This window comes from Micromesistius poutassou, assembly GCF_964030765.1.
Source record: "Micromesistius poutassou genome assembly, chromosome: 10".
NCBI classification, from domain to species: Eukaryota; Metazoa; Chordata; class Actinopteri; order Gadiformes; family Gadidae; genus Micromesistius; species Micromesistius poutassou.
The window spans coordinates 7909653-7937622 of NC_140280.1; the positions used below are offsets into that span (position 1 = coordinate 7909653).

General features: G+C 45.5%; 1 protein-coding gene across 1 annotated transcript; it reads right to left on the reverse strand.

Annotated features, from left to right (window-relative positions):
• Positions 1-1357: 1357 nt before the first annotated feature.
• Positions 1358-27129, reverse strand: LOC311353915 (sodium/potassium/calcium exchanger 3; the record flags this gene model as incomplete). The annotated part of the gene is made up of 17 exons (XM_084473710.1): positions 26865-27129; positions 23164-23268; positions 14020-14096; positions 11009-11083; positions 10700-10784; positions 10088-10191; positions 9778-9852; positions 9612-9637; positions 8484-8537; positions 7908-8050; positions 7423-7583; positions 6468-6747; positions 5990-6156; positions 5330-5444; positions 4697-4809; positions 1888-1953; positions 1358-1468 (listed from the first exon to the last, which is right to left on the reverse strand). Exons 1-17 carry the CDS (start codon positions 26965-26967, stop codon positions 1358-1360), a joined length of 1860 nt encoding a protein of 619 aa, XP_084329836.1. The 5' UTR covers positions 26968-27129.
• Positions 27130-27970: the final 841 nt, after the last annotated feature.

Sequence of the window (27970 nt, forward strand, 5' to 3'; positions counted from 1 at the left end):
TCATGAACTCACTCAGTCACACTTACGCTACGGTTGAAGTCGCTAAACCAACGTCACAGCGATGCGTCGCGTGAATCAACTCAACATATTCAGGAAATGTCCTGTGCTTGATTGGGTGCACATGTTCGTAAAACGTGAAAATATCCAACAAGGTCAAATATAAATATACAAGAAGAATCCATACAAATATTACAATTTTGGTTGTACCTAAAACGCAGTGAAGGGCCTAATACTACGGACTACCGGAGAGTATGTGACGCTAGTACACACACACACACTTTGAAGCAGTGTCAAAACTACGATTGACCTTTCATATATAGATCACATTTTAACAATACTTGCTTCTAGTTCATTGAATCACATATGAAAATATTGGAACAGTGATGTGCATTAAGTTACGTTTGTAGGCTGAGAGCAAGAGGACTATTGCAAGGACTATCAGACCGGACCGCAATCTTGTCTGCTAAATGTATATGCATTTTAATATATCCACAAACACAAGGGGATCATGTTTTTTAGGGTTTACATTCCACATATACAAGTGTAGTGAAACCTAATGCAGAGAGATTTCACTGCTACTTCTGATGGCGGCGTATTCTGAACCCCCCCCCCCCACAGGCAAAGGTGTATTGATCACGAGGTATCGATCAAAGAGATAATGGTGGCCCAATATTGGGCCTTTGTAAGGCAGCAGGACTAGGTAGGCGACTGGGGAGCTTTGAATCTTAAATCTGGGTTTAAACTCCCCAAATTGAATATATTTCAAAATGGTTTGAAATGACATATCGCCGACACACCTGGTGGTGTAATAAGGGTGAGATCGTTGCACCATGGTGGCTTGGCAGTTTCTAGGAGATCATGTGTCTCCATGGATTTGGGTTTTAATCGTAGTTATACAGACAACTCCTTGATGAAAGATAAAAAAGCATCACAAACTTGTACATAAAACAAGCGGGTTGAGGCAGACACGAAAACCGTAAACACAACCAGAGAATATTTCTCTTAAAAGACTTTGAGCTACGCTATGCTAAGACCTTTGCTAGCTGCCGTGGGAAAGAACCGATAAATAGAGCAGTGTGAAGAGAGGACTTCTGTTCGGGATTAGCCACCCTATGTATTTACTGTTACTCATTTAGTTAAATGCGTATATATTTTCTAACCACTGCACTGTACACTTTAAAAACACATGCGCACCAGGTATGTTTTGGGTGGTCGCAACCGTACAATATCTCTGACCTAATCTAACAGCTTTTAAAATAGAACTTTCTAGATCTTCCTTTTTTTTTCTTTTGGTAGACGGGAGTGCTTCAACGGGGGAGGGGCGGGAGCTGGGGGGGTGATCTATGACCTGAAGGCCTCACATCTGGCCAAACAGGATGGAGCAGAGCAGGAAGATGGAATAGAGAAACAGCAGGCCCAGGCCGAGCCGCCGGTCCAGCCTCCAGTGGTTCAGATGGACACTCGCCACCTGGTGGCCGCCGCAGGCAGGACAAGCAAGGGAACACGAAAAGAGCAAGTTAAGGAATTTTGTCTTTACAGTACCACACCATTTGTATCACAGGCCCAGATGCTACTATCATTTGTGATGGATACATCATCCTACCCACCACCCACTAAGCAGTTTGTGCAGTCCACTGGGTAAGATGTCTATACATCTGGGAGGACAATCCTACATGTTACGTCAAAAACTGGTCGGCTTTTAAATGGCTTGCAAAGGCTAGTCAATATCAACCTAAAAAAAACAACATACAATACAAAATGATCCATTCCATTCATGTTTTGATGCACAAGTATGACTTATATATATATATATATATATATATATATATATATATACACATATATACATACATAGTTGTATAAATATGTTGGTGTTTTCTTTCCTACCGTGAGGAATACAGAAGCCAGCAGCAGAATGACTGAATACACCAGTCCTTTGTTGTTGATGGAGATCTGTTGAGAAGAGCCAACCATCAGGATCTCAAAGCACTAGGAGGGACGCCTCACACTCAACCACATCATGCGCCGCCGTTTAAAAGCCATTCTATTCTACAATAATACTTAACCTTAGTACCCGAGTGTCTACCTTTACTCTAAGTTTGTACTTGCCTCCATGACTTGGTAAGTTATAATAGGAAGGTATTTGGGTACATACCACGGTACTGGGCCGGGCCCCCCCCGGTACACGGGCTGGGCCCCCCCGATTAACCCATGAGACCCCCTGAAAGCCTCAAAAGGAAAATTTGAAGGGGGTCTCAAATTTCTCATATATATATATATATATATATATATGAGAATATATTTGAGCTCACCATGTCCAGTATTCAGAATTTTTAACATTTATTCACAAACATGTTCTATTTTTTGCCAAGCGGAGCCAGCCAGTCCTGTGCGCTGTGCACTGTATGTTCCGATGAAAGCGCGATCGCCTCCCCCCCGTCGACAATCGCGTTCACCCCCCCCCCCCCCCCCGTCGACAATCGCATTCGTCCCCCCCCCTGTCGACAATCGCGTTCGTCCTGTCCCCCCCGTCGACAATTGCGTACGTACCCAACCCCCTAATATCGTCTGGAGGCGCTTGTAAAACTTACGTAACTTACAACTTGTAACTTACATAACTTACAACTTGTAACTTACATAACTTACGTAACTTACAACTTGTAAAACGTACGTAACTTACAACTTGTAACTTACGTAACTTACAACATGTAACTTACGTAACTTACAACATGTAACTTATGTAACTTACGTAACTTACAACTTGTAACTTACAACTTGTAAAACTTACGTAACTTACAACTTGTAACTTACAACTTGTAAAACGTACATAACTTACAACTTGTAATTTACTTAACTTGCAACATGTAACTTACGTAACTTACAACTTGTAACTTGCAACTTACGTAACATATGTAAATTGCGTAACTTACGTAACTTACTACTTGTAGCTTACGTAACTTACAACTTGTAGGTAACTTACGTAACTTACAACTTGTAACTTACGTAAGTTACGTAAATTATGTAAATTACGTAAATTGCGTAAGTTACAAGCTGTCACGGCAAACATGAAAACTATAAAGCCGTATGGACGCCTCGGGACGGACTTCAACGTGTTGCGGCATCAACTTACGTTATTGTTGTTTGCTTGAAGGTCGGCCGGTTGTGGTGGGTGCGTGCGTGAATGAGTAAATGAATGGACGTGTGTGTGTGTGTGGTGCGGGCGTGCGCCATTCAAAGTAACAAACAAACTTAAAGACGATGCATGCATCTTATATACTTCTATTCGTTAAATTGTAACACAACAAATCAAAAACGGCGTCGCCTATTCGCTTCAAACCAATTATAAACAAATCAAAAACGGTGTCGCTTATTCGCTTCAACTTTCTTTTCTAAATAAATCAAACACTTGCGTAGGTTAATATGCGGCGTGGTACAGAGAGGTTGAAAAACAATCTGTCGGCGTCTCCTCTCACCTATCTTACCTGCGTTCAATTACTTATTTAAGGCCCGGGACACGCAGTGATTGCGTCATTGATAAAAACAAAAACAAAAGTGCGACGCTTGTAGTTGTCTAAATCAAATGGCTCCAACACAAGCTTCACTTACGCAATTTACGTAAATTTAACTCACGTAAATTGCGTTAAATTTACGTAAATTGCTTAAGTTACGTAAATTCCGTAAGTTAAATTTACGTAAATTGCGTAAGTTATGTAAATTACGTAAGTTAAATTTATGTAAATTGCGTAAGTTACGTAAATTACGTAAGTTAAATTTACGTAAATTGCGTAAGTTATGCAATTTCCGTAAGTTAAATTTACGTAAATTGCGTAAGTTACGCAGTTTTCGCTGTTTGAAATTCATGTGGTCATGCATCTGTCTCAGCGGAGACTGCAAACGCGCTGTCAAAAATCAACTCGTCAAGTCAAAATGCGCTGGCTCTTAAAGGGGATGGGACGCCCAAAACACACCTACGTGTTTCAGCCCAACCCATTTTAGATTTGTGCCGGGCGCAAAGCTCATTTATCTCGCCGTCATAATAGCAACAGCGCCATAGAACCGCCCACAAAGTACTTTGACTTTGCGCCTTGACGTCTGCTAAGTATGCTATAGGCCTACTGCATGAGAAAAATTTAGATCGATATTGCGCAACAATCGGGAGATGGGGACCCCCCCGAATATTGAAGGGTATTTCGCACACTGCTTACAACTAAGAGCTACTAAGTAACTACTTCTTAAGGTACTTAATACTAAGTGTGGATACTTCAGGTAGTTCCCGAGTTCTAAGTAAGTGCGTTAGGCCTTAGAGTGTGGAGAGAGACGTTGAGTGCTGCTTCTGATGAATACACATGCTGTCAAATTTTGAATTTGGCCACGAAATGCTGCCATAATGTTTAATGTGATGTGCTGTGTGTCCGATGTACACCCTAACCCTAACCCTAAGTCTGAAAAATCTCAGAGCTCAAATCATAAACAATGACATAAATCATTGTATATTAACTGATTTCCATGTACAAAGAAACGGTGGGTAACACGTTCTGTGGCGCACATAGTCAGTATACAGTACATATACATATACAGTGTGACGTGGAACCACAAAGTCAACGCTGATGCTGGCGGGGCTCAGCTCTTTCAGCGGGGCCCTGGGGCCAGTGAGTATCCTGAGTGAGTATCGTGGCCCTTTGGCGAAAACACCTACCGCTGATCCGCTATCCACGATGAGAGTCCTCAGAGCCCAGGGGAACCCCAGGCCCAGCAGGATGTCAAAGATGTTACTGCCGATGGAGTTGGACACCGCCATGTCCCCCATGCCTGAGAGGAGGTGACAGAGACACACAGCCATGCTCACCCCACTACAATGGATACAACAGTGGGGCCCACCCTTTTAAAAACCGAGACCCCATTGTAAGTGAGAATTCTGGCATGCAGCCGCATCCTCAAACATTGTTGTAACCATGGTAACATCTGCCTGTAATATCAATGTCGGTGAAGAAGTGAGTAGTAGTTTTCTCATGGATAGGAATGAGCATGTCTGCTGCTATGTAAGGAACCTTTACCCCTTCAAACTTTTCAAATTAAACCGTCCAATATAATAATAATAATAATAATAATAATACATTTGATTTATATAGCGCTTTTCTCTCACTCAAAGACCTTCACAGAGATAAATACATAATATCTATCGTTTATAAGCCAGCAATCTCCCCCCCGACCCCCATATCCATCTCAGGCGTCCCTGAGTGTTCTCCCAGCCCGAGGTTGGGACAAACTGCGATAGATAGAAGATAGACATCGTAAGTAAAGACCCAGTAGGTTATAGTTTATTCTGTACCTTGTCGAGCTACGATGAGACTCGCCATACAGTCGGGCACGCTGGTTCCCGCGGCCAGGAAGGTTATCCCCATGATGTAGTCGGGTATGCCCAGCGTGTAGCTGATGATGGTGACCTGAGGAACACATTCACACACGTATGTAGCGCGTCGGCTGACCTTAACAATAACGTAACCCATACTAAATGAACAGATAGAAGCCTTCAAAATAAGGGCTTCTATTTAACCAGGTGTAATAATGAATTAGCCACTGCAAAAGCTACCCGACAGAGATATCATAAGTGGAAGTGTCCACCTAGATATATGATGACTAGATTGATCAAGAAACCTACTGAGTAGACTATACCAATGGGTAGGATTATCAGTCCATCATATATCTGGTCGGGCACTCCCATGTGTGAAAATTGTGCCCTGATGATGAACATTTTTGGATGGTTAACAGCAAAGACTGTACAACCACAACAATACAAGCATTCCAACATACAGTGGCACACTATTTCGGAATTCATTGGAAATATGATTATATCCAATCGATCCAATTTCAACCAACGGTGTGCTACCTGTACGGTAAACACATAATGCACAGTGTATTATGCAGTGTAATAATGACCAGAAACTGAGAGGGGCCTTTCTTGGTCCCAGGTTGTGACCTCCGACCTTACCATCCAGACCATGAGGTAGGAGAAGATGGCGATCCACAGGGTGGAGGCCACGAAGGTCACCATGAACCAGCGGTGCCAGCGGGGCCTCACGCAGTTGGGGACGGTGCAGTAGAGCAGGAGCCCCAGGGGCCACGAGAGGAGCCACTTGACACGCGCACCGCAACCCCCTGCAGAGGAGGACACCGTTGTTACGGCAACACCACCTCCTCCATCACCACCTCCTCCTCCACCACCTCCATCACCACCTCCTCCTCCTCCATCACCATCTCCTCCATCACCACCTCCTCCATCACCTCATCTCCTCCGCCTACTCCTCCCCTTCCCCTCAACCTCCCCCTCCCTCTTTCCTTCTCACACCTCCATTTCCCTCATCTCTTACCCCTTCTCCCTCCCTACACCCCCCACTCCTTCTACACCCCCTCTCCTCCTCTCCTCCCCTTGCTCTCCCCCTCCGCCCCTCCCCCTTACGCCTCCTCACTTGGTATCCTGAGAGGACGGAAGGTCCCGTCGTCGGCGTCCTCCTCGTCCTCAGGAGGACAGGCCTCTGCTCCCGTCTTCTCTCCTCCGTCCAGGTTGGCTCCGTCACTCCCTGCTTTCTCCACCCCTCCATTTCCAGCTCCTCCTCCACCTCCTCCGCCGTTCTCCATACCACACGGACCCCCGCAGGCCTTCAGGGTCTGGCCGGCGGACCCCAGCCTGGACCTGGGGACCCCGTCCCCATCCAGCTGGGTCTTGGGACTGCTGATCAGCCGCTGGCGCTGGTGGAGTGTGTGAGAGAGGTCATGGTTATTATTATTATTTAAGGTTTATTTGAATAGGGACGGATACAAAAACATAGATAAGCTTGAAACAGTCATCTGATGTATGCATCATAGTGTTTATAGCCAAAGCTAATTCACGACACTGTCCCTAGTAGGGCCTAGTTGGTGGTGATTGAATAGGTCACGGTTCAGGTAGATTTGGCCCGTGTGCATTAGACTTGATCATGAGTAGAAGTCGTCAGTGGCCGTGGAACGCTTGGATTTCAGACAGCCTCAAGTGTGTGGATGGAGGATGCTTCAATTTGAAATACTGAATAGTGATTTCCTGTGTCATTTAATAAAGTATCTTAACTTGGAATTTATTTACACCAAAAGACCAAAAGACAAACACGCTTAGAAATACCCTAGTATGGTAAACCAATATACATGGCAACATATCGCTGAAATTCAGACTTGCCAAACTTGTCTGGCAACAAATAGCAGCATACTACCCCACAAATCTCTGGTGTATTTTCAGACATAGGAGAATACTGCTTCATATAATACATTAAAAAAAAAGTTGTATCCTTGAAACACTCTCTAGGTCAGATATTTTTTAATGGAAGAAATAGACAAATAGACAGTGCAGCATTGATCGATAACAGCAAGCAGTATGTCCGGGGTGGCGGGTACCTCGCTGATGAGCATGCGTCCCGCCATGGAGAGGCGGGTGCGGGGGGAGAAGTGGGGGGTGATCATGACTCGGAGACCGGCCTCGGAGAACGACAGCTGGTGGGGGTTCAGGATGAGCAGCTCGTCCACCATCATGACCGGAGCCGGCTCCTCCCCCTGACCTACAGCACCCCACACAGCACGCCTTAAGAGTCAGATACAAGATGGATGGACTAACAGCACGCCTTAAGAGTCAGATACAAGATGGATGGACTAACAGCACGCCATAGGCTAGGTTACAAGATGGATTGAGTATCAGAGAGAGCACCACTACTGCAGTAGTAGTGAGTATTGGATAGAGAGCAGTAGTACTGCAGTAGTAGTGAATAGGAGTGAGTAGTGAGTGTCTGATGGAGAGCACTAGTACTGCAATAGTAGTGAGTAGTGAGTAGCAGTCTGATGGAGAGCACTAGTACTGCAGTAGTAGTGAGTAGTGAGTAGCTGACCTTTGCTGAGCAGCACCATGGTGGTGTTGCAGGAGGCTGGCGGCTCCTCCGTCATCTTCTCCTCGCCGGGCTCCTCCGTCCCACAGCACTGCCCCGGGCCCCGGAACCTCCTCGTCACGAAGCCCAGGATCTGGGAGTTGAACCTGAAACCACACACAGGCAGACACACACACACACACACACACACACACACACACAGTTAGCTATGTGTGTTGTTATTTGTGTTATTATTATCTGTCAAAATGGAAGCAAGATTTGTTGTTTTGTAATGCAGATTGATGATATGAAAGAGTGTGACCTAGTTACCAGAAACCAACCTCTTTCATTCTGACAGCCCAGTTACAAGAGACCCTGGTTACTGGTAACTATGATGTCACAGCAGTATATTTTGGTCACTGGTAACCATGCTGTCACATCATGGCGAACCATTCAATGTTGACTGACAACCACTGACCAAACTCCCTCCCAGTAGGACATCATAGTGACCGGAAACCTACGATTTTGATATGGAATGATGTCACCATGAAAGAGTTTGGTCACAGTGGCAGCCGGCTGGGTTTGTGGTGGTCCACCTACTTCATGATGATAATGTAGACTCCATACATGGACATGAGCAGCAGGGACTCCCACCTGGAGACGCAAGGAGAACACCTTTTAAATTGGCATGACTACCACCAGAATGCATCAATAGAAACCACTGGAATGCTTCTAAAACTGGAAATGAACCTGTACTTTAATCTGTTCTTTAATCAAAAGTTAAACAGGATACCTGCGTGAGTCAAAGATTATAGATTTTAGTTATACCTCATCAACATTACAGCCTGCCTGGAATTGGTGACATCACCAAGACACCTGTCATATTCTTCCAGCATGGAAAACTAAAGGAATACTATAGTGAATCTGATGATTCATTCATTCATTCGAGATTCATTCATAGACTGAATAGGTGATGCTAGCTGCTAGCGGGGTCCTGAGTGGAAACCAATCAACATGTTGCTGTGAATGCACCACATATCACCTTCTCCATTAGCTGGTGAGGATAAATCTGCTATTGGATAAGAGCTGCAAACAACGCACTAATAGAGGGCTACAATTAAGTAAAGAGCCGCATGGAAGCCCCATTGAAAAGGTTCAGCAAAGAGGGGAAGGACTACCGTCTGCTTGTGGACAAAAGACACTTTTTTCATATTTTGAAGGGGCGAACGATGAATGGTAAAGAAGGTTCTGGAAAGGATTTTGAAGAGAATGATTTCTATTTGCGCTGTAAAAGCGACCAGATCCCTAATGACTATAATGATAAACACCAACTTGATGAAAAGATGAGCGCTAGATGTACAAAATTATTTTGCTATAGAAAGCAAACATCAACAACCTCATTCGACGGAAGTGTTTTTCTGTATCAGTGTTTTATTGTAGTGACTACCAAATGTCAAAGTTGTTTTACACAACCAAGCTTTTATGTCTTTTAACCAAAGTATACATCAGATACATGTCACTGAGTAGCAGGTCGGGGTTGGGGCGTCTCTCTCTAGGAGGCCTACAGGCAGGATGCAGGCACCCAGTAACCTTTGGTCTCAGAGACAAGACCCCAGCCGCAATACCTTTTCTTCTCCACACAAACCATTTTCAGATCAATCAAATTACCGTGACGCGTCTTACACAACATTATTTTTCATCACTAATAATAACTGCATCAAGACTCACCACACAACCTGTGCATCATAGATCACCTGAAGTAAAAAAAACAAAAACGTTATTAGTACATTGAGTTCAGTACAGCTGCGTCACACACAGACTGTGTGTGTGTGTGTGTGTGTGTGTGTGTGTGTGTATGTGTGTGTGTGTGTGTGTGTGTGTGTGTGTGAATCACCAGGATGAGAGCCAGAACTGAGAGAATGTAATAGGAGGAGTCTCTGAAGAGAGACCACCAAGTCAGGACCACGGTCTGGGGAGAGGGGGAGAGAGAGCGAGGGAGACACAGAGAGACAACAGGTGTCGGCGAGGGAACAGAGATTATTTTAGACACAATGTCAAATGTCAATGTCTGAATTTCCAGCCTGGGCTGAACAAAGTTGTGTGAATGGGACAATATAGCATATAATATATATTGATTGTTTACATCTACTGTAATAATGTTCAAAATCTATGAGAAGTGTGTCAAGATGGGTTCTCCACTCTACCTGTCCTGCGAAGATGCCACAGAGACCGATGATGACCAGGATGTTGAAGACAGCCGAACCCACGATGGTGCCCACCCCCACGTCCCCCTTGGTGATGAACACAGCTGGAGCAGAGGGAACAGGGAGAACATCAATGCAAAAAGTCAGCTTTATTCAATTCAGTCAATTCAGTCAATTCCAAAATATGTCCCAGACAAACAGAGGAATCTAAATTGCTTTTGTCTCTGACCCACCGTGCAATAAGGAGAAAAGGAGAAAATTAGGTCAAATACAATAAGTAACATCGGCGACAATGACATTAAATGACGTTAAAGCTCTGAGTTTACTCTTGCCATGACGGTTGATTGTTGAAGGTGACGGCTGTGTTCTCTCATTCGTTTAAACATGGGATGCGTTTACATATATTGCTTTTTACTTAAACAAGTACAAAATAAAAAATAAAAATAGTCTGGAAAAAGAGCTTAGAAATAATATTAATCCATTGATTTAGGGCTTTCAGTAGTCTATACTGCCATCTTAAGGACAATATCATCATTGCTTGTTTAAAAATAAGTAAATAAGTAAATAACTGACAAATAAGAGTGAACCATCTAGACAAACAAAGCTACTGACCAATGAGAGAGGTGAACAGCTCGGGGGCGGAGCTCCCGGCGGCCATGAAGGTTGCCCCGGCCACATCTTCGCTGAGCTGGAGGTTCTGTGAGACGGAGGAGAAAGGTTAATGTGATTCAGAGCTCTGGAGGATCGATAGCTTTCAACAGAGAAACCAATAAGCGGCCATTCAAAGTGGACACACGTATTCCTGTAGCTGTAATCTACTCAACCCTCAGGGAGCCAATCACCCGAGCAGAACCACAGCCAGGTCGGAGTCAAAAGGTCACAAGGGTCAAAGCCACTGACTGTTTTGTGTGTTTAACTCACCTCAGATATCTTCTCTAGGGAAGGGACAAAGTAGTCGTCACAGACAATGGCCAGAGCGTAGAACATGTAGATGGCCTGAGACACAGAGAGAGATCAAACCCCCGTGCATTAGCTTACAAGGCTTTATTTTCACACAATAGATGCTAGATGGAGAAAGTTGGATTGTTATCTGCAATCTAATCCTTTACGATTCGATGGGGTAACAAAAGAGTCTTTTGCTTAGGGCCTTTGATTTTTTTTTTCTTTGCCACAGAAAGGCTACAGATAGGCATCCTTTGGCTTCTCACCCTTACCTGCCCATTAATGCAACCCAGTATCTGGCGATTTCGTGCTCATGCTCATGAAAATCGATCTATTGAATCGTGTCCCAGAGCACGATTGACTCTTTTCGTGCTACAGAGAACGACATTTACACCAATGCATTTACACCAATGCATTTCAATTGGGAGATTTTCTTCCACTTCAGAAGGGGGAGGGGGGTGCGCAGTGCACCCTCTAGTTATGGATACGTCAAAACAACAATCTGATTTTACATATTTTTGCAGCAGACCTCCTCAAAAAAGGGCACTAACCACTTCCCTTCAACCCAGTCTCACACTAAAATGTAGTATAACTACGTTGGTCCACAGCGTAGTTTTACAATAACGGCTCAACAGCTTTTGGGCCTATTCTTTTCAATGGGCCTACGTCCACGTCACGTAACTGTCAAGTTTGTGTCTGCAAAAAGAAAGAAGATGTCGGACATTCTCAGTGGAAAATGTAATATGTTAATATCGATTGTGCATTAAAATGGGTTTTGATAACATTTCTAGTGAGAAATATGTATTTTAATTTCCTAATATTATTTCAGGGATTATATGCCGTTTAGTTAGTTAGTGCTAAACGGCACTGCTCGTGGCGTTTTTCATGGATATTTGAGGGTTTTGAGGGACTGTAATCGGGGTAGGCTATATTCTGTTCAAGAAATAACAGTAATGAAAAATTTGATTCCACAACATTTCTTTCAAACATTTGGAGCAATGAGCTACATTTTTGTTCGGAATCCCCCCGCCCCCCAGTCATCCTTTATATCCATATGCACTTGTTTACAACCTATGGCCATTTTTTCATTTTCTGTAACATGCACGCATATATCCTGTATTTAATACATGAACATGTTATATGAACACAATATTCTGAACAACCCCCAAAGATATTGATTCCAGGTTCCTGTGATAGGAGCGGGACGCTGTGATGAAGAACATTAATGAACACAATGTAAGCACAGTTGACGTTGCAACTAGTTTATGAGTTCTGTGTAAAGTGTAATTTACACAAACCTAGATGAAGATGTATCACCTTAATAGTGCACTTCAGTCATTTACTAATTTAAACATAAATGATTTAGCCCGCATTTACCCGAAACAATAACTCTGCTCCAAACCACAGCTCACTCGTTGCCATAACGACATTAAGTGTGGCAGCTGAGCTTTTGTTTTGTTTTTTCGTAAACTAGGTTCCACTGGCTAGGAAACAGACAGACATTGTAAGGTGCGACGGATAGAACAGTGCCTCCTCAAGTGCCTGCCTCATATGTGAGAGGTTATTATTCATGCTCAGTGTGTATCGACTCTTTCTGTTGTTGAGTGCAATGATCATGGCAAGCTACATATTTATAGGAATAAGGAATAGAGAATCTGATTAATAGTTGTTATTTCTAAAGGTGGAAGACCTAACCCTAACCTGAAACCACGGACCCTCTCTCCTTGCCCTAGGAGCCCAAGAGGGCCAAGGTTTGTTGTGGGGGTCCCAGTTCGGCACTAGAATAAGGTTGTCAAATCTCAGCACGGTAGGACCTTCCTATATCCAAAACTGCCTTTTACACCACACACATTCTGAGCCACTAGGTCTTGCAGGCAACACTTCTGATAAGGCTTTGTCCAAAGAAACTGTCCATTTGGAAAACCTTTTTTTCTGTAAGAGCTAGAACTCAGAATCTCGGATATGTCTTTCCCTCGACCCCGAGGAACGTGCATATACATTTTGGCATCTCTAGCCATCTCGAAAGGGCAGGAAAAGTGGCGGGACCACCAACAGTAGAGTGAATCAACAGAAATAGTCAATACACACTCAGGATGAGGAAGGACCTCACACATGATAAAATGAATTGTTTCAAATAACCCTGCCTCGTTAAATCAATGAGCTTGGTGTTTCGCTTTCACAAATAGGTTATTGGCTGTGTCAACATCAAATCTGTCTGTGCGCATCTCTCGAGGTGACGTAACTTGTCCCCAGGCAGTGATTTAAAAAAAAGTCTTGTTATTTATTACAACTAAACTGCCGGTGGCCTTCAAAAGGCACCTTGGAATATCTGTCTATTTCCTAGCCAGTGGAACCTAGTTTTCATGGAACTCATATCTAATCGTTGGTAACTGTGGTACAACCGGAGTAAACCACTCCAGGGTGGCCCGGTTACTGGAAATAATGTACAACAGGAGCGGTGGGGATACCACAACCCGTCCTGGTTCATTCCACACTGTTACCTCCGTCAATAATATTCTAGATGAAGGCAACTCATCTCTAATCATTGTTGGTGACGTCGATGACACGACAGCACTCCCAGCTGTCGTGGTTGATTCCTCCCATACAGTTCACACACAGATGGTAAGAAGGCAGTAATGTGTTTGTGAGTGTTAAGAGCTTTATGCGGAGGATGATAAATGAGGCCTGTGTTTTACCACCAGGTGTGAGGTTGATTCATCACGAGACATTTAAAAATATATCTGCTTGTGACATCACACGTGGGAGTGTGGAACCAGACATATGAGCGATAGATCCCACCCCAGTCTGCCAATTGGCACCATCCAGTCATGCGTCTTTGTGGACACTCCCACAAGGGCCCCTGTTTTACCACCAGGGGACATGAAGACTTGCTATTTTTCACTGCAGCGGTTTCAGACATCACTAGTGGCACATGAGTACTTGCACAAACACAGTAACAGGTGAGTACTGGGTGAATACTCGGTACGTACACAGAGCACGTGTAGCAGCACAGCTCCTCTCTTCCTCTGCTCCTTGGTGAAAACGTCCTCTGGGAACTCGTGGATGGCTGCGGGAACACAGCGTTCAGTAGTCATTAGAACCACAACTTTGTTCATTTACAACATTATGATTGCTATAATGACCTTCGATATTGACCTGTTCTTCCTATATTATAATCATTACCTTATTGATACAGACACTTTATTGACAACATTATTATAATCATAGCTTTATTAGAATGATAATTGTATTGATAAGGAACCTTTTTTTTCAATTTTAAAGTAATAATAATAAAACATTTGAGACCACACCCTTTATTTACAAGTTAAAATAAATATATTACAAATGTATTGATACAGAACCTTTATTTACATACATAACCATGCATACAGGGAAACTAAATACAAATATTAAAACAAATGGATAATAATCAGAGGGACTAAAATAATTGTACAAAATGCTTATAGCTGCATATATACAAAAAATACAGACTACATTATAAAATTGAGGTCTGTAAAAAATTGTCGCATAGGTGGCTTTGCTTAGATTTGTGCATGTATGACGAACAGAGACAGAGCGAGAGAGAGAGAGAGCGAGAGCGAGAGAGAGAGAGATTGAGAGAGCGTGAGAGCGAGAGAAAGACAGAGAGGTCCCTCGTGGATGTAGTAAGTGCTTGTTAAAAGGCAGAGCAGTAGAAGAAGTGACACACAGCATGCTGCGATGGCTTCCCACACCATGCTGGGGTCTCCATCGTACACCTCCACAGAGGACAGCACATAGACGCATTAAGATGTAGAGTAGGGGAGAATTATGGGTCAACCATTATGTTACCTAAAGATCTCAAAAAGTGTCAAATCCAGCATGGTCCATCACTCTCATATATACACCAGGCTGGTTATCTACACTAACAGAACCACACAAATTCCCGCGTTCCCACCAAAGTAGTACAGAATTCACAATGGTTACTGCACTCAGCCAGTCAGTTACCATGGTAACCCGTTCCCACAGTCCACCTGTCAATCTGGTTACTGAGCAGCATCCAAAACCCTCGACTATGGCTCCCTCTCTCCACTATGGCTCCCTCTGTATCTCTGTACTCCACTCCTATAGAGCATCTGACTGAATGTCTGGGAGGAGGAAGAATGAGGAAGGGAGAGGAGCGGAGGAGGACAGGGGTGGGGAGAGAGGGGGACAGAATGCAGGGATGTCACAAGGCGTAAGAGAGGAGGGAGGAGTGGGGAAGGGGAGAGAACAGAGGAGAGCAGTTGGTAGAGGGGAGGGGAGGGTAGGGGGGAGCAGGAAGGAAGTGAGGAGCACAGCGGAGGAGGCAGCTGCTGGTAGCCAATCCTCAGGTGAGCGTGAGGTGTTGATGATGAGCCTGTTCCTTCCACTCCCTCTTAAACCCAGTAGCGTGTGAGAGCATGTCTATAGGGTCTGCAGCGTGTCAGAGCATGTCTATAGGGTCTGTAGTGTGAGAGAGCATGTCTATAGGGTCTGTAGTGTGAGAGGGCATGTCTATAGCGTCTGTAGCGTGTAGGAGAATGTCTATAGGATCTGTAGCGTGTAGGAGAATGTCTATAGGGTCTGTAGCGTGTGAGAGCATGTCTATAGGGTCTGTAGCGTGTAGGAGAATGTCTATAGGGTCTGCAGCGTGTCAGAGCATGTCTATAGGGTCTGTGCGTGAGAGGGCATGTCTATAGGGTCTGTAGTGTGAGAGAGCATGTCTATAGGATCTGTAGCGTGTAGGAGAATGTCTATAGGGTCTGTGCGTGAGAGAGCATGTCTATAGGGTCTGTAGCGTGTAGGAGAATGTCTATAGGGTCTGTAGCGTGTAGGAGAATGTCTATAGGGTCTGTAGCGTGTGAGAGCAGGCACACTCACACTAGGCCAACTGTACCGTGCCCGAGTACGTTTGCCCCCTAAAGTCTAGATTGTTTGGCTAGTGTGAGCACGCCATCCATACTCAAGTACAGTTAAATTCCGTGGCCACAGTACACTTCGGAGAGGTGCGCTCAGGCCACGGTACAGATGCTAATGAGCCGACACGCGCACACACACGGATACGCAACCTATATGTACAAGAGGCAACCGTACTCGGGCCCAGTTGAGATTGCCTAGTGTGAGCACAGGCCAGCGGCACAGTGGGGGACGGGGCAATCATACTTGAGTACGGTACAGGGCATTTCGCAGACGCGAAACTTGCACTACCTCCTGAGCTAGCCGACCCCCATGACCAGTATCAGCATGTCTATAGGGTCTTTAACGTGTGAGAGCATGTCTTTATGGTTTCTTTAGTGTGTGAGAGCATGTGTGTAGGATTTCTATATTATGTTGTTAGCATCAGTAGTCTGTATGTAGAATCTCTGTAGCATGTCTGTAGCTTATCTTTCGCATGTCTATAGCATGTCAGTAGCATGAGCCTGTCAGTATCATGTCTATCGCATGTTGGCAGGATGGGAGAAGCATGTCAATAGCATGCCTACAGCATGTCTGTAGCGTTTCTCCTCCTCCAAGCTCCTGAGATCATAATGAATATAAAGAAACAAGGAGCCAATAGTCTATTAATACCTCTTGCACCTCGTCATAGCTGCTAGATAAAAGCGCCCAGTCACCCCACACACACATACGCCACCATATAACACACACACACACACACACACACACACACACACACACACACACACACACACACACACACACACACACACACACACACACACACACACACACACACACACAGTTGATTGACACACATACAATCTCACAAACAGGCACACACAAACCGTCACCACACCCCACACCCCACACACACACACACACACCATTCATGCCACACTTATAAGCAGACACACACAGCACACAGGCATGGAGACAAACAGCACACACACATACACAAACACACACACACACGTAGATCAGGTAGTGTTTGAGCGCAAGACATTAGCATTTGAGTCACAGCGTAGCGAGTTAGCATCGTCTGGCAGGAAACACTCCCATTCCTGCAGAGTGTGTATGTGTTTTGTGTGTTGTGTATCTATGTCTGTGTGCGCTTGTGTGTGTTAGCCTGTGTGCCTTAAACAGGTTGAATCTTGAAATCACTTATTTGGTCGTCCCCTCTGACAACTCTGTCACATTCTAATAAAACACGTCCATGGTTGTTGAGCATGCCGTTTTAAAAGGCTGCTTTCTGTTCTGATCCGGTCTTTCTGTCACCATTGTTGAGAAGAAATCAATTGAATTGGTCGAATGGCAGGGCCCAGGGGAAAGAAAGGACAGTGTAGGAGTTTGACCAAATGATCTAATTAAGCTTACAGCGATTCAAATTTGACCTGACATAATCAATCTGCTTTCTCACCCTCTCTACCTCATCGTTTCACCTCTCTCACCTCTCTCTCTCTCGGTAGCCCCCTCTCCCCTTTCCTCACCCCAACTCCACCCTCTCTCCCATTCTCTTACCTTACTCACCTGCTCTGTCACCCTAACCCCTCCACCATCTCTCTCTCACCCCCTCTCTCTCTCTCTCTCCCTCCCTCTCCATCTCTCTCCGTCCCTCTCCCACCCGGTCCGTCCGTCCCTCTCCCACCCGACCCTACCCCTCTTGTGTTGAAAGGGCAGACACACAAATTCCAGGCGGCCTGAAAAAGCCCCCCAGGTTCCCCCAGTGAGGAACCCCCTTGATGCCCGGTTCCTCCATCTGTCCCGTCCCGTCTGTCCTGTCCCTCCATCTGCCCTGCCCCGTCAGAAGGACACAGGGATCTTTTTTTACCTTTCAGCTGTGTCTGTGGGGGGGGGGGGGGGGGGGGGGGGGGGGGGGGGGGGAAATGCAGCCTTACAACTGACTGGATGCAGAGTTATTCTGGAGCTATGCACGACTCCACCCCCCCCCCCCTCCCATGTCCTGTCTCAGATCAACCATTACACAAGAACCCCCCCCCCCCCCCCTCTTTGTTCGCTTTCTAGATGGAGGAATATTAATAGAAGAGAAGGACAACTAATGTGTTGTTCATTTTTGTTGAGATGAGATTATGCCACGATTCTGTCCGGCGTCTCCTCCTCCTTACATATGCAGAACAAGGAGAAGGAGAATGAAGAGGAAAAGGAGGGAATTTCAAAGTGAAATCAACCATTACTTTTTTTACGTTCTTCTTCCCATATTTTCTTCTTCTTCTGGACGGAGGTAAACTCTAACGTAATCTAATCTGGAGATATGTTCTGACAGAGACCCACCCTGGCTCCCCACCCCTGGCTCGATACAGCTTGCCCCCCCTAACGGCGTCTGCCTCCCCCTCTAATGAACAACGCGTGCCGCCCAGGAAGCTGGAATCCCAGGTTAAGCCGGTGGAAACGCAGAGCGCTGGAGAATGCTGCCTCGGTCGAAGGCTTGGAGGAGTTGCCCTGGTGAAGGCAGTTGCCATGGAGATCCTCTCCCTAGGGCAGCTGGGTTTTTTTTTTGTTAAGGTTGACAGTTGGACGCCAGAGGCAATCACAGGAACAGTGAGAACGTGGAGGAGGAGGTGGAGGAGGAGGAGGAAGGGGAGATGGAGGTGGGTTTCCCATGGTTTGGGATTATCTGAAGGAGGAAGAAAAAAAACACGAGAGAGAGAGAGAGAGAGAGAGAGAGAGAGAGAGAGAGAGAGAGAGAGAGAGAGAGAGAGACAGAGACAGAGAGAGAGCGACAGAGAGTGTGTACGAGTCTAAAAATACGTATTTTTCCCTTAGGAACTCTCTGGGGAGTACTGGAACTGAGAGAGAAAGTGATAAAGAGGGAGAGAGAGAGCGAGAGCAACAGTGAGAGAGTGAGAAAAAAAGAAAGAGATAGAGAGCAAGAATATGTTGAGGTTTAAAGAGAGAGGGGAACAAGAGATGCAATGAGATAGGGACAGAGAGAGAGACAGAGACAGAGAAACAGAGGCTAAGACAGAGAGATGAAAACAAAGGGACGGAGACAGGGAGAGGGAGACAGAGACAAACAGACAAACAGACAAACAGACAGACATAGAGAGAGACGGCTTGAGAGACTTTTTAATCACTATTCTGGTCAGGAATGTACAAGGTCGAGGACATTATCAGTTGTACCATGACTCTGTGACACAGAAGACCACAGAGTAAAGATGTCTTCTTTAAAGATGGCCTCCCCCCGAGGGGTCTACCTGCCGCTGGCCTCCTGTCAATCTCCCCCGCCCCCCCCCCCTGCCTGAGGTGTCGTCGCCTGTTCTGAACTGGCCAGTTCTTTAATCAAAACGAGAAGCCCCGTGGTTAGGCCCTGGTCCACTGAGGAATTAAAATGTGTGACCGCAGTGTGTGAGCGCGCAGGGTGTGAGAGTGTGAACGGTATTTGAGTTTTTCGAACAAAGTGTCATCGTTCCTCTTCTTCTGTGGTATTCTCACACGCTGCTCTTTGCCAAGCTTTTCAACACCGTAAGTCTGTCCTCACATTAGGTTCATGGGACCAAACACAGCTCCCCGGAACCCACAATGATATAACCTTTAGCCCAGATAGCCTAGCGGCTAGCTTCACACGGTCCTTCCCTGTGGTTCCCATCGCTCCGTCCACTTTGAGAAAATTAGTGACTGCTTTCTCCCCCCCCCTCCTCTCCAATAGGAATCTGATTGCTCTCTTGGTTACCATGGTTGACTATCACATCACATGATATGTGGGGGGGGGGGCAACAGACAGAAGCAACAGAGCAACAGCGAGCAACAGACAAAAGGAATAAACCACCATTCAAGGAACAGTAGGAACCTTGCTTTGGCGTTGTTATTATGGGATATGCACCCTGGGAAGCCATGTTAAAAGGTCAACAGCTCTTTGCCATGATGTCTAAAAATAGGGCCGGTGCCTTGCTAAACTTAAAGCTTCATATAAATAGCATCACAATGTAGCGGTTGTTCGTCCGAGACGAGCAGTAGTTTGTCCGAGACGTGGACATGTTGAGATAAAATCAGTGTTATGTCCGTTTATTGTGACAGCTGAAAACTGTGTAGCATGCAGCTTATATAGTGTTTCCTCTGTCTACAGGTGACAGAGCAAGCCAGACAGTACGTCTGCAAACACATCTTAGAAATGATTAGCAAACAAGCTAAATCAATGTGACACCATAAGTGTAAATGTCCAAAGTAGTTATTTGGCCCTCATTTGAAATACAAATAAATTATATTATATTATATTATTATCTGTGTATTTGTCTGTGTATTATATTAATGTCTGTGTATTATATTAATGTTTGCAATGAGTTTTTTTTATGATTAATGAGGCATCTTAGTGGAGTAGCTCTCCAATTTCGTTGTATTGTAAGATGCAATGACAATAAAGGCATTCTATTCTATATATTCTATTCCATTCAATTATATTATATGTATATAATATTTATTGTCTTTGAGGGAGACACAGAAATGAAAGTCAAGTTTTATCTTTTACATTGCTTATATTGTTATACGTTATATGGCTTAATGCAATATTATATATAATTGAGGCTTCTTTAGGGGACAAGAGAGACTGTATATTGTTCTCCTACTCCCTAGCTTGTTCGGGAGGCTAAAGATAGTGTCACTGTTTGAATGTCGTAGGCGGAAAGCTAATGCTGCAGGGTGGGCTGGGGCTATTCTTATTGATCGGCTCCATGGAATGTCTGGGAATCAAGCTAGCCAATCGATCAGAACACGAAGTAGAGTAGTATTATTGAACAGAACAGAAAGCACAACAATAGTCATAACAACAACGGCAACAACTAAGCAGCAGCATAGCCCGAAGACAGAAATAGATGTTGCACCAGCGATCTCAGGGTAGAACTGAATTACTTGGCCGGTCAACAAATTGATTGACAGCTGCTCGCTTGTGTGAATGAGCGCTGAATGTGCAAATAGGCATTAATTATAAAGCACGCAGGGGTTGTCGTAGTGACCACAAAAGCAAGACACGAACGCGCTCTTTTGTCACTGTATTTATATGATTACGTCTTAGACGTGTAATTAACGTGACTGTACACTTTCAGCGGTACACAAACATAATTATTTGCCATAATATTTTTTGGGGTTGTTAATTCAATGAAAAGCACGGAAAATACACCACCACCACTCTGCAGGGAGGCAGTGATTAGTACATTACTTACATACAGAAACAGATAATGGTTTATTCTTGATTGTTTACTCTGGTGGGTGTCAACAGTTAAAACCTAAAAAGGCAGCTTGTCACAGACGACACACATTACTAAAAAACCCTGCTCCAGGATCTCCGGCGCTCCATCCCAGAACCATTCAAGACCCCCTGTACACAATCTCTGGAGAATAAAAAACCCCATACCAGAACATGGACCCCAGCCAAAAAAACGTTTCTCCCCACACAAGTTTCCATCACATCACCGCCGCCCTCCCCTGAGTACGGGGATATTTGTCGTTCGTGTTATTTTCCACTGTGTTACTGAAGTATTGTGAAATGGGATTCGACACTGCTCGCCTGTTTTAAAGCGCCGCACAGCGCATTCTCAGTGGGCGCCTACCAAAACAGATTTGGAGACACCAGCATCAGACAAGCGAGCTCCACAACCGCACCAAAACGAGTCTCTCCCCCCCCCCCACCCCGCCCTTCTCCCTCCCCAACGCCATCGCCATCCCCACCCCCCCCCATCTGTGTTCTATTTTTAGCTCCCTCTCCCCTCCACTTGTGATGTTCTAAAGACAGAATTGTCTGGGTTTCAGAATTTAGCATTCAGTTGCCTAGCAACGGCGGTCTGAAGGCCCGGGCGGCTGGATGCTGGGAGCGGATCATGGTGTCTCCATCTTGTTAAACAGAATGGAGAGGGAGAGAGATGAGGAGGACAGCGGCCCCCATGGGCCCTCACACCCTCCCCCCCCCCCGCACTCACACACGCATGCACGAACGCACACATGCGTGCGCACACACACACACACACACACACACACACACACACACACACACACACACACACACACACACACACACACACACACACACACACACACACACACACACACCACGTGCTGTGATCGCTCACTGGCCACTGCAGATTATGTCATCAACGTCAGAATGTGGCTAATTATGTGCTGTCCTCTAGTTTACAGTATGGAAAGAATGGTTGACGGTAAAGAATGAATACATGATAGAAATGAACATTCTGTAGAATGTGTGTTCCTCATCCCCCTCATGTCACTGTATAACAATGCCAGTTACTATTTTGTCATTTAACACTTAAAATGAATAAATGTTATTAAGGAGCAGGTAGGGGTAGGGGGGCATCTTCGAGGATGACTCTAGGTAGGGACCGACGCTATGTCCGTGGACATCAGGGATTTAACCCAGAACCGGGTTAGAGACAAACACCATTAACACAACCTACAGCACTAACCCTAACCCCAATCATAATAATAAAACGCTTCCTTGACATCTCCTTAAACAATGCCTTGATTTACGTTGGAAATACCAATAACATTTGGATATTTCCAGAGGCTGCTTGGCTATCCGTCTTCCCGTCGAGTATATTTACGCGCCTCTAAATAAAAGACGTTTTAGTGTGACGTAAACGCTGAGTTTAGAGTAACACACGCGACACCTCGCGACCACGCGAACACAAACCAGGACCATCGCCTCCGTGGAATCTTCTAAACATTCTGCCCCCACCCCTCCAGCCCCACCCCTGTCTTAGCTCTGGCATCTGAAGCGGAGCTTCTCCGAGGCCTGGAAGTCATAACTGCCTTCTGGGGTGGGGGGGGGGGGGGGGGGCGGCGGCGTCTGTGTAAAGTCGCACAGAGCTCTCGAGGGGCCAGGCTTCACCAGCTTCTGTGTTTACACAGCCAGACGCCACAAGACCCTGCTCACACACACACACACACACACACACACACACACACACACACACACACACACACACGTTGTGTTTGTGTGGCACGCGTCAGGTCGGTTTCAGGAGGCCTCCATCGACGAGAGCGTGGGATGCAGGTGTGTGTCTGTGTGTGCGAGAGAGAGTGAGAGGTCTGACTAAACTGTTCTGGAGTGAGTGAGTGAGTGAGTGAGTGAGTGAGCGAGCGAGTGAGTGAGTGAGTGAGTGAGTGAGTGAGTGAGTGAGTGAACAAGCGAGCACGGGCAAGAGACACAAATAGAGAGGAGTGCTGTGACTCACCTGCTCTAGGGTGATCTGGCGTCTGATTGGCTGCTCTCTCCTGCAGCAGGTGGCGTGTCGAGTGCTGAGGTGTGACGCTGGCGGCCGCATCGCCATCAGAGGGTTCTGTGGCGGGAAAAAGAGAGCAGTAGCGGCAGCAGTAGCATAAGTGGTAGCATTCATTTGGTTATTTGTCCGCATTTGATGCCATTTTGAGCAGGGAATTCAGATTTGGATCATTAAGGAGCTGGTAGGGGTAAGGGCATCTTGCTCAACGATGCCTCGATTGTACCTTTCGACTGTGAGTCAAAGACCCTCATCGACTACACCATCCTACCCCCACGTTTAGCACCGTTAGGTGGGAAGATATTGATCATCGAATGTGGTTCTCTATGCACTGTTATGAGTTATGTGTTAGGAGTCATGTCATCCTGTTCCTCTGGTTGGAAACCAGACCCGGTTTTACGACAGTTTGAAATGTACCATTTACTACCAATTTGCTAATCAATTTTGAAGATTTTTATCCAGAGCGTCTTTAAGGAGCAGGTAGGTGTGAGGACATCTTGTTCAAGTATACCTACAGGTAAACTGTGGACATTGGGGATCGAAAAGAACAGCAAACAAATTGCCCTCTCTCTGAGGTGGTAAAGATATTTCCACTCCGTGAGATGAAGAGAAAAGTCAACACGAAATTTTCCATGTGCTGTGATATCTAATAGGACAGAACTAATGTGTTTAGTTGTGTTTATGAGACGTTAAAGCAGGTTAGGGAGCACTGAACACGCTGTCCTCTGCTTAGGGACCAGAAGGGGATCTTAGCTGTAAATTCCCTGCTCCGCTTGTGTTTCCACGCAGCTTTGCCATGTCTTACTTGCCCTGCTCTTTACTACTTTAAATGGACACACACACACACACACACACACACAGGAATACAAATAAAGACCCACACATTATACATGATACTACTTTTCTACTACTTTTCCCTTTCTCTCCCGCTGACGTTTCAAAGCCAATATTGTGGTCCTTATAAATACGCTATTATATCATCGTTATTCATTCGGATTAGAAGAGTGTGTATGACTGGCCTTTAATGCATGACCACACAGTAGCACTCAAAGATGAGTAACTACGCTCGTAAATATCTGCCCGCACCCGAACCCAGCGTGGTAGCAGCAGTAACACTCTGCGGCCTCAAACGGTTTTATTTCTAACATTTCAAAGCCAGCTGGCATTCAGTGGCCGACTCCCGTTTCATGATCACCGAAGAGGCCTGCGTCTCCTTTTGTCCGTCGCGCTTCAATGGAACCATTTCATCCCTGCTGGAGAGGCACAGCACCAGCACGACACCTTTCATGTCCTAGCCTTCAGATGGAGCTCCGATGGTCTGAAATTCAAATAGGGGAAGGCTGCCCCGCCCCCACTGTCGCTTTGATAGTCGGGAGGAAAGGGAATGGCAAAGGGATGGAACAGGTTACCAAGAGGGAGTGAGAGAGAGAGAGAGAGCGCTAGAGAGAGAACCGTCCAATCAGAACACGAGCACCTTGAGGTAACGAGTTGATTGTAGACGAAATGACACCTTCAGGGAAAAGATTGCTTAGTTTGGTAAATTACCTTATCGCTGAAATAACATCTCTTTTAGGGGCATAAGAGGACTTTAATACTAAACAGGAGATATTTTGATCTTCCACCAATCAAATTGCAGCCTTTCTACATTTGATCCTTCCCTAATAACCTGTTATTAGAATCCTACTCATAGATGCAATTTCATACATATGTATCCAAAACATCTTACAATCCATTAAGTTCTTGTGAGAATCAAACCCCTAACCCTGTCAGCGTTAACGCCATGCTCTACCAGCTGGACAGGGAATCAAAACCCTTAACCCGGCAGATTTAACGCCATGCTCTACCAGCTAGACAGGGAATCGAACCCTCATTGTGGCAGTGTTAATGCCACGCTCTACCAGCTAGACAGGGAATCTAACCTATAACCTTACCAGGGCAGTGTTAACGACACACTCTGCACAGGCCGACTGGGAACTGCTTGGACCGACGCCACATTGCGGAGGAGAACTATGTGCTGAATGCGTTTCCCGCCGTCCTCAACCAGAGCGTTACCAGAGGTCACTCGTGTCCCAACGTGCTCCGGGGCGTCTTGAGGCTCGCCAACAGGCCAACACCTCCACAGTCACACGGCACAGAAGTACTGCGCAGCCCACGAGAGACTACACAGGTGCACCAAGGAGCAGCCGTATACGGTCTCGTCACGCCAGAGATGCACTTTGCCATTTTAGGAGTGGCCTATAGAGGAGCGAGGCGTCGTGATTCCGGAGAATCGTGCCTCACATCTCCGACACACAAAGGAAACCCCGTCTGTCGCCGCTTCGTTCCCTCTTCCTTCTGATTGGTCGACTGCCGCAGATGGAGTTTATTAATTCCTAAAAGGTCTGATGGTTGTACTCAATTAATTTTATATTAAGGGAGAATATTAAAAGGATATATTCACACACATATTCACACACACACACACACACACACACACACACACACACACACACACACACACACACACACACACACACACACACACACACACACACACACACACGTTTCAAGAAAGAGTCCCGCAAGATGAGATCTCGCACATGTTTGACATTGGCTCTTACAATGAGGATTTGAATATACTTGGTTTAATCTGCAGACTGGCGTTGATAATGATTTATTAATCTTGTAACAAAAGGTTGTGAGAGCATAATGAAACAGATGAGGGGTGACGGTGGTCATTAGCATAAATATAATTTAATACGATTCTCTTTCACAACATTTCCCTATCAGGAGAGCAAAATGACCCTCATTAAACCAGACTATAAAAACAGAGATTAAAATGATTCCAGTGTTAATCTGCAGAATACAGATAATCAGAATTCTTTATCGCAATCACTCTTTCCTGAAAATCTATAGATGAGAGAGACTGCCAGAAATAGAAAATCAAACAGGTTATTAATTTTTTTATTTTGTAACTGACTACTTCATTCTAAGGTGTCTTCTATTGGAACCTGACCGTTATGTGATGTGACAGTGATGGAAAATGGGACATGAAATCTCAATACATGATTATCATTTGAATACAAAAGGGTATTCAAAGTAATGCATATTTAAATAGTTGTAGTATTGAATGTATACCGGCAAACCTTAGGTCAGGCATATGAACAACAGCAAGTGGATTTAACCATTGGACTAATAAAGAACCATACATTAAGCGTTTAGGCGTATCTTTATTTGACGCCATTGAGAGGATCATGAATTACATACATCCTCATAAACCCTGGGCTTGGGAAAATATGTAGTCGTCCTATGAGGAGAGGAGGGGGAGGAAGGGGAAATCAGGAGATCCACGCAATCTTTAGGACTGCAATCAAGTATTTCCTGGACCCTTACTTAGCCACCCCCGCAAACACTCTCTCTCGCGCGCACACACACACACACACACACACACACACACACACACACACACACACACACACACACACACACACACACACACACACACACACACACACACACACACACACAGAACGATGGAGAGAGGGTGAATAATTAATTCAATATTGAAAACTATTTTTATTATTAATTTAAGATTGCAAAACGCACGACATTATTTGACTATAAAAGTTCAATCATTCATTCGGGCGAGCAGGTCCGTGGTCGTGGAGGTGTCTCACCTGGTGCGTGGATGACTTGCGTGATCCAGAAGACCGCGAGCAGCCCCACTCCGCAGCAGCAGAACCGCTGGAAGGGCCGCCGTCGCCTCGTCTGCACTTTCATTCCAAGCCCGGTTGTATACCCATGAAGAACATCTGTTGCTCGCTTTATAACACTTGTTTACACTTTCTCTCCGCGGGACTCAGCCGGATTTCCCCCCCGCGCGACTTGATTGCCAAGTTGCTAAACAGTGTGCAGTAATCCGTGCACACTATCCAACTCAATGCCTAGTGCGCTGGGATTTTATTTTTTAACCGGCTGAAGCGCGGAGTGGCGTCCATTCTCTTGAGTTTCCGCTCGACCGAAAATGTAGTTAAGATGTCTTCATGTCTGCCGGTTAAAATCGAGGAAGGCTCCCAACTACAGGGACAGGAGACTGAGGCAGGCAACAGTGTGTCTGTGAGCTCGGACCACACTCCCGAGCAACTGGCTGATCTGAAGTCGTGCTGATCCTGACGTTCTGTGTTCTCCGGCGTGACCACTAGTCGGCGACATAATGCGCAGATCAAGACATTTATACCGTGATTTATCCTAAGATTAATTTGAGTTAGATCTGCCGCTAGTCGACAAGACGTCATTGCTATTTTACCCTTCTCACCACATTTTCACGACAGCTGTTCAATTTATTGATCCACCACATTGTTGAGGTGAAGCTGAACTGGGACGTTTTGAGCGTAGTGGTTATTACGTTTGCTTTACAAGCGAATGCCATGTCGCGTGTACAAGTAAAGCCTTTTACGCTGGACGCCGGTTCGAATCTTACATGTGCCCCCTGTTTTTATAAGGAAGGAATGGTAACACTTTAAAGGAGTCTGAATTTGTTTTAATGTCATGTAATTAAATCCATGATTATTTTTCCATTGCCTAACTAACTTTGACTTGAGCCACCTCTACCAGGAGGACCAGGACAGGAGGAGGAGGAGACCACCACCTGCCCCCTGGAGCCACCTCTACCAGGAGGACCAGGACAGGAGGAGGAGGAGACCACCACCTGCCCCCTGGAGCCACCTCTACCAGGAGGACCAGGGCAGGAGGAGGAGGAGACCACCACCACCCTGTCCCCTGG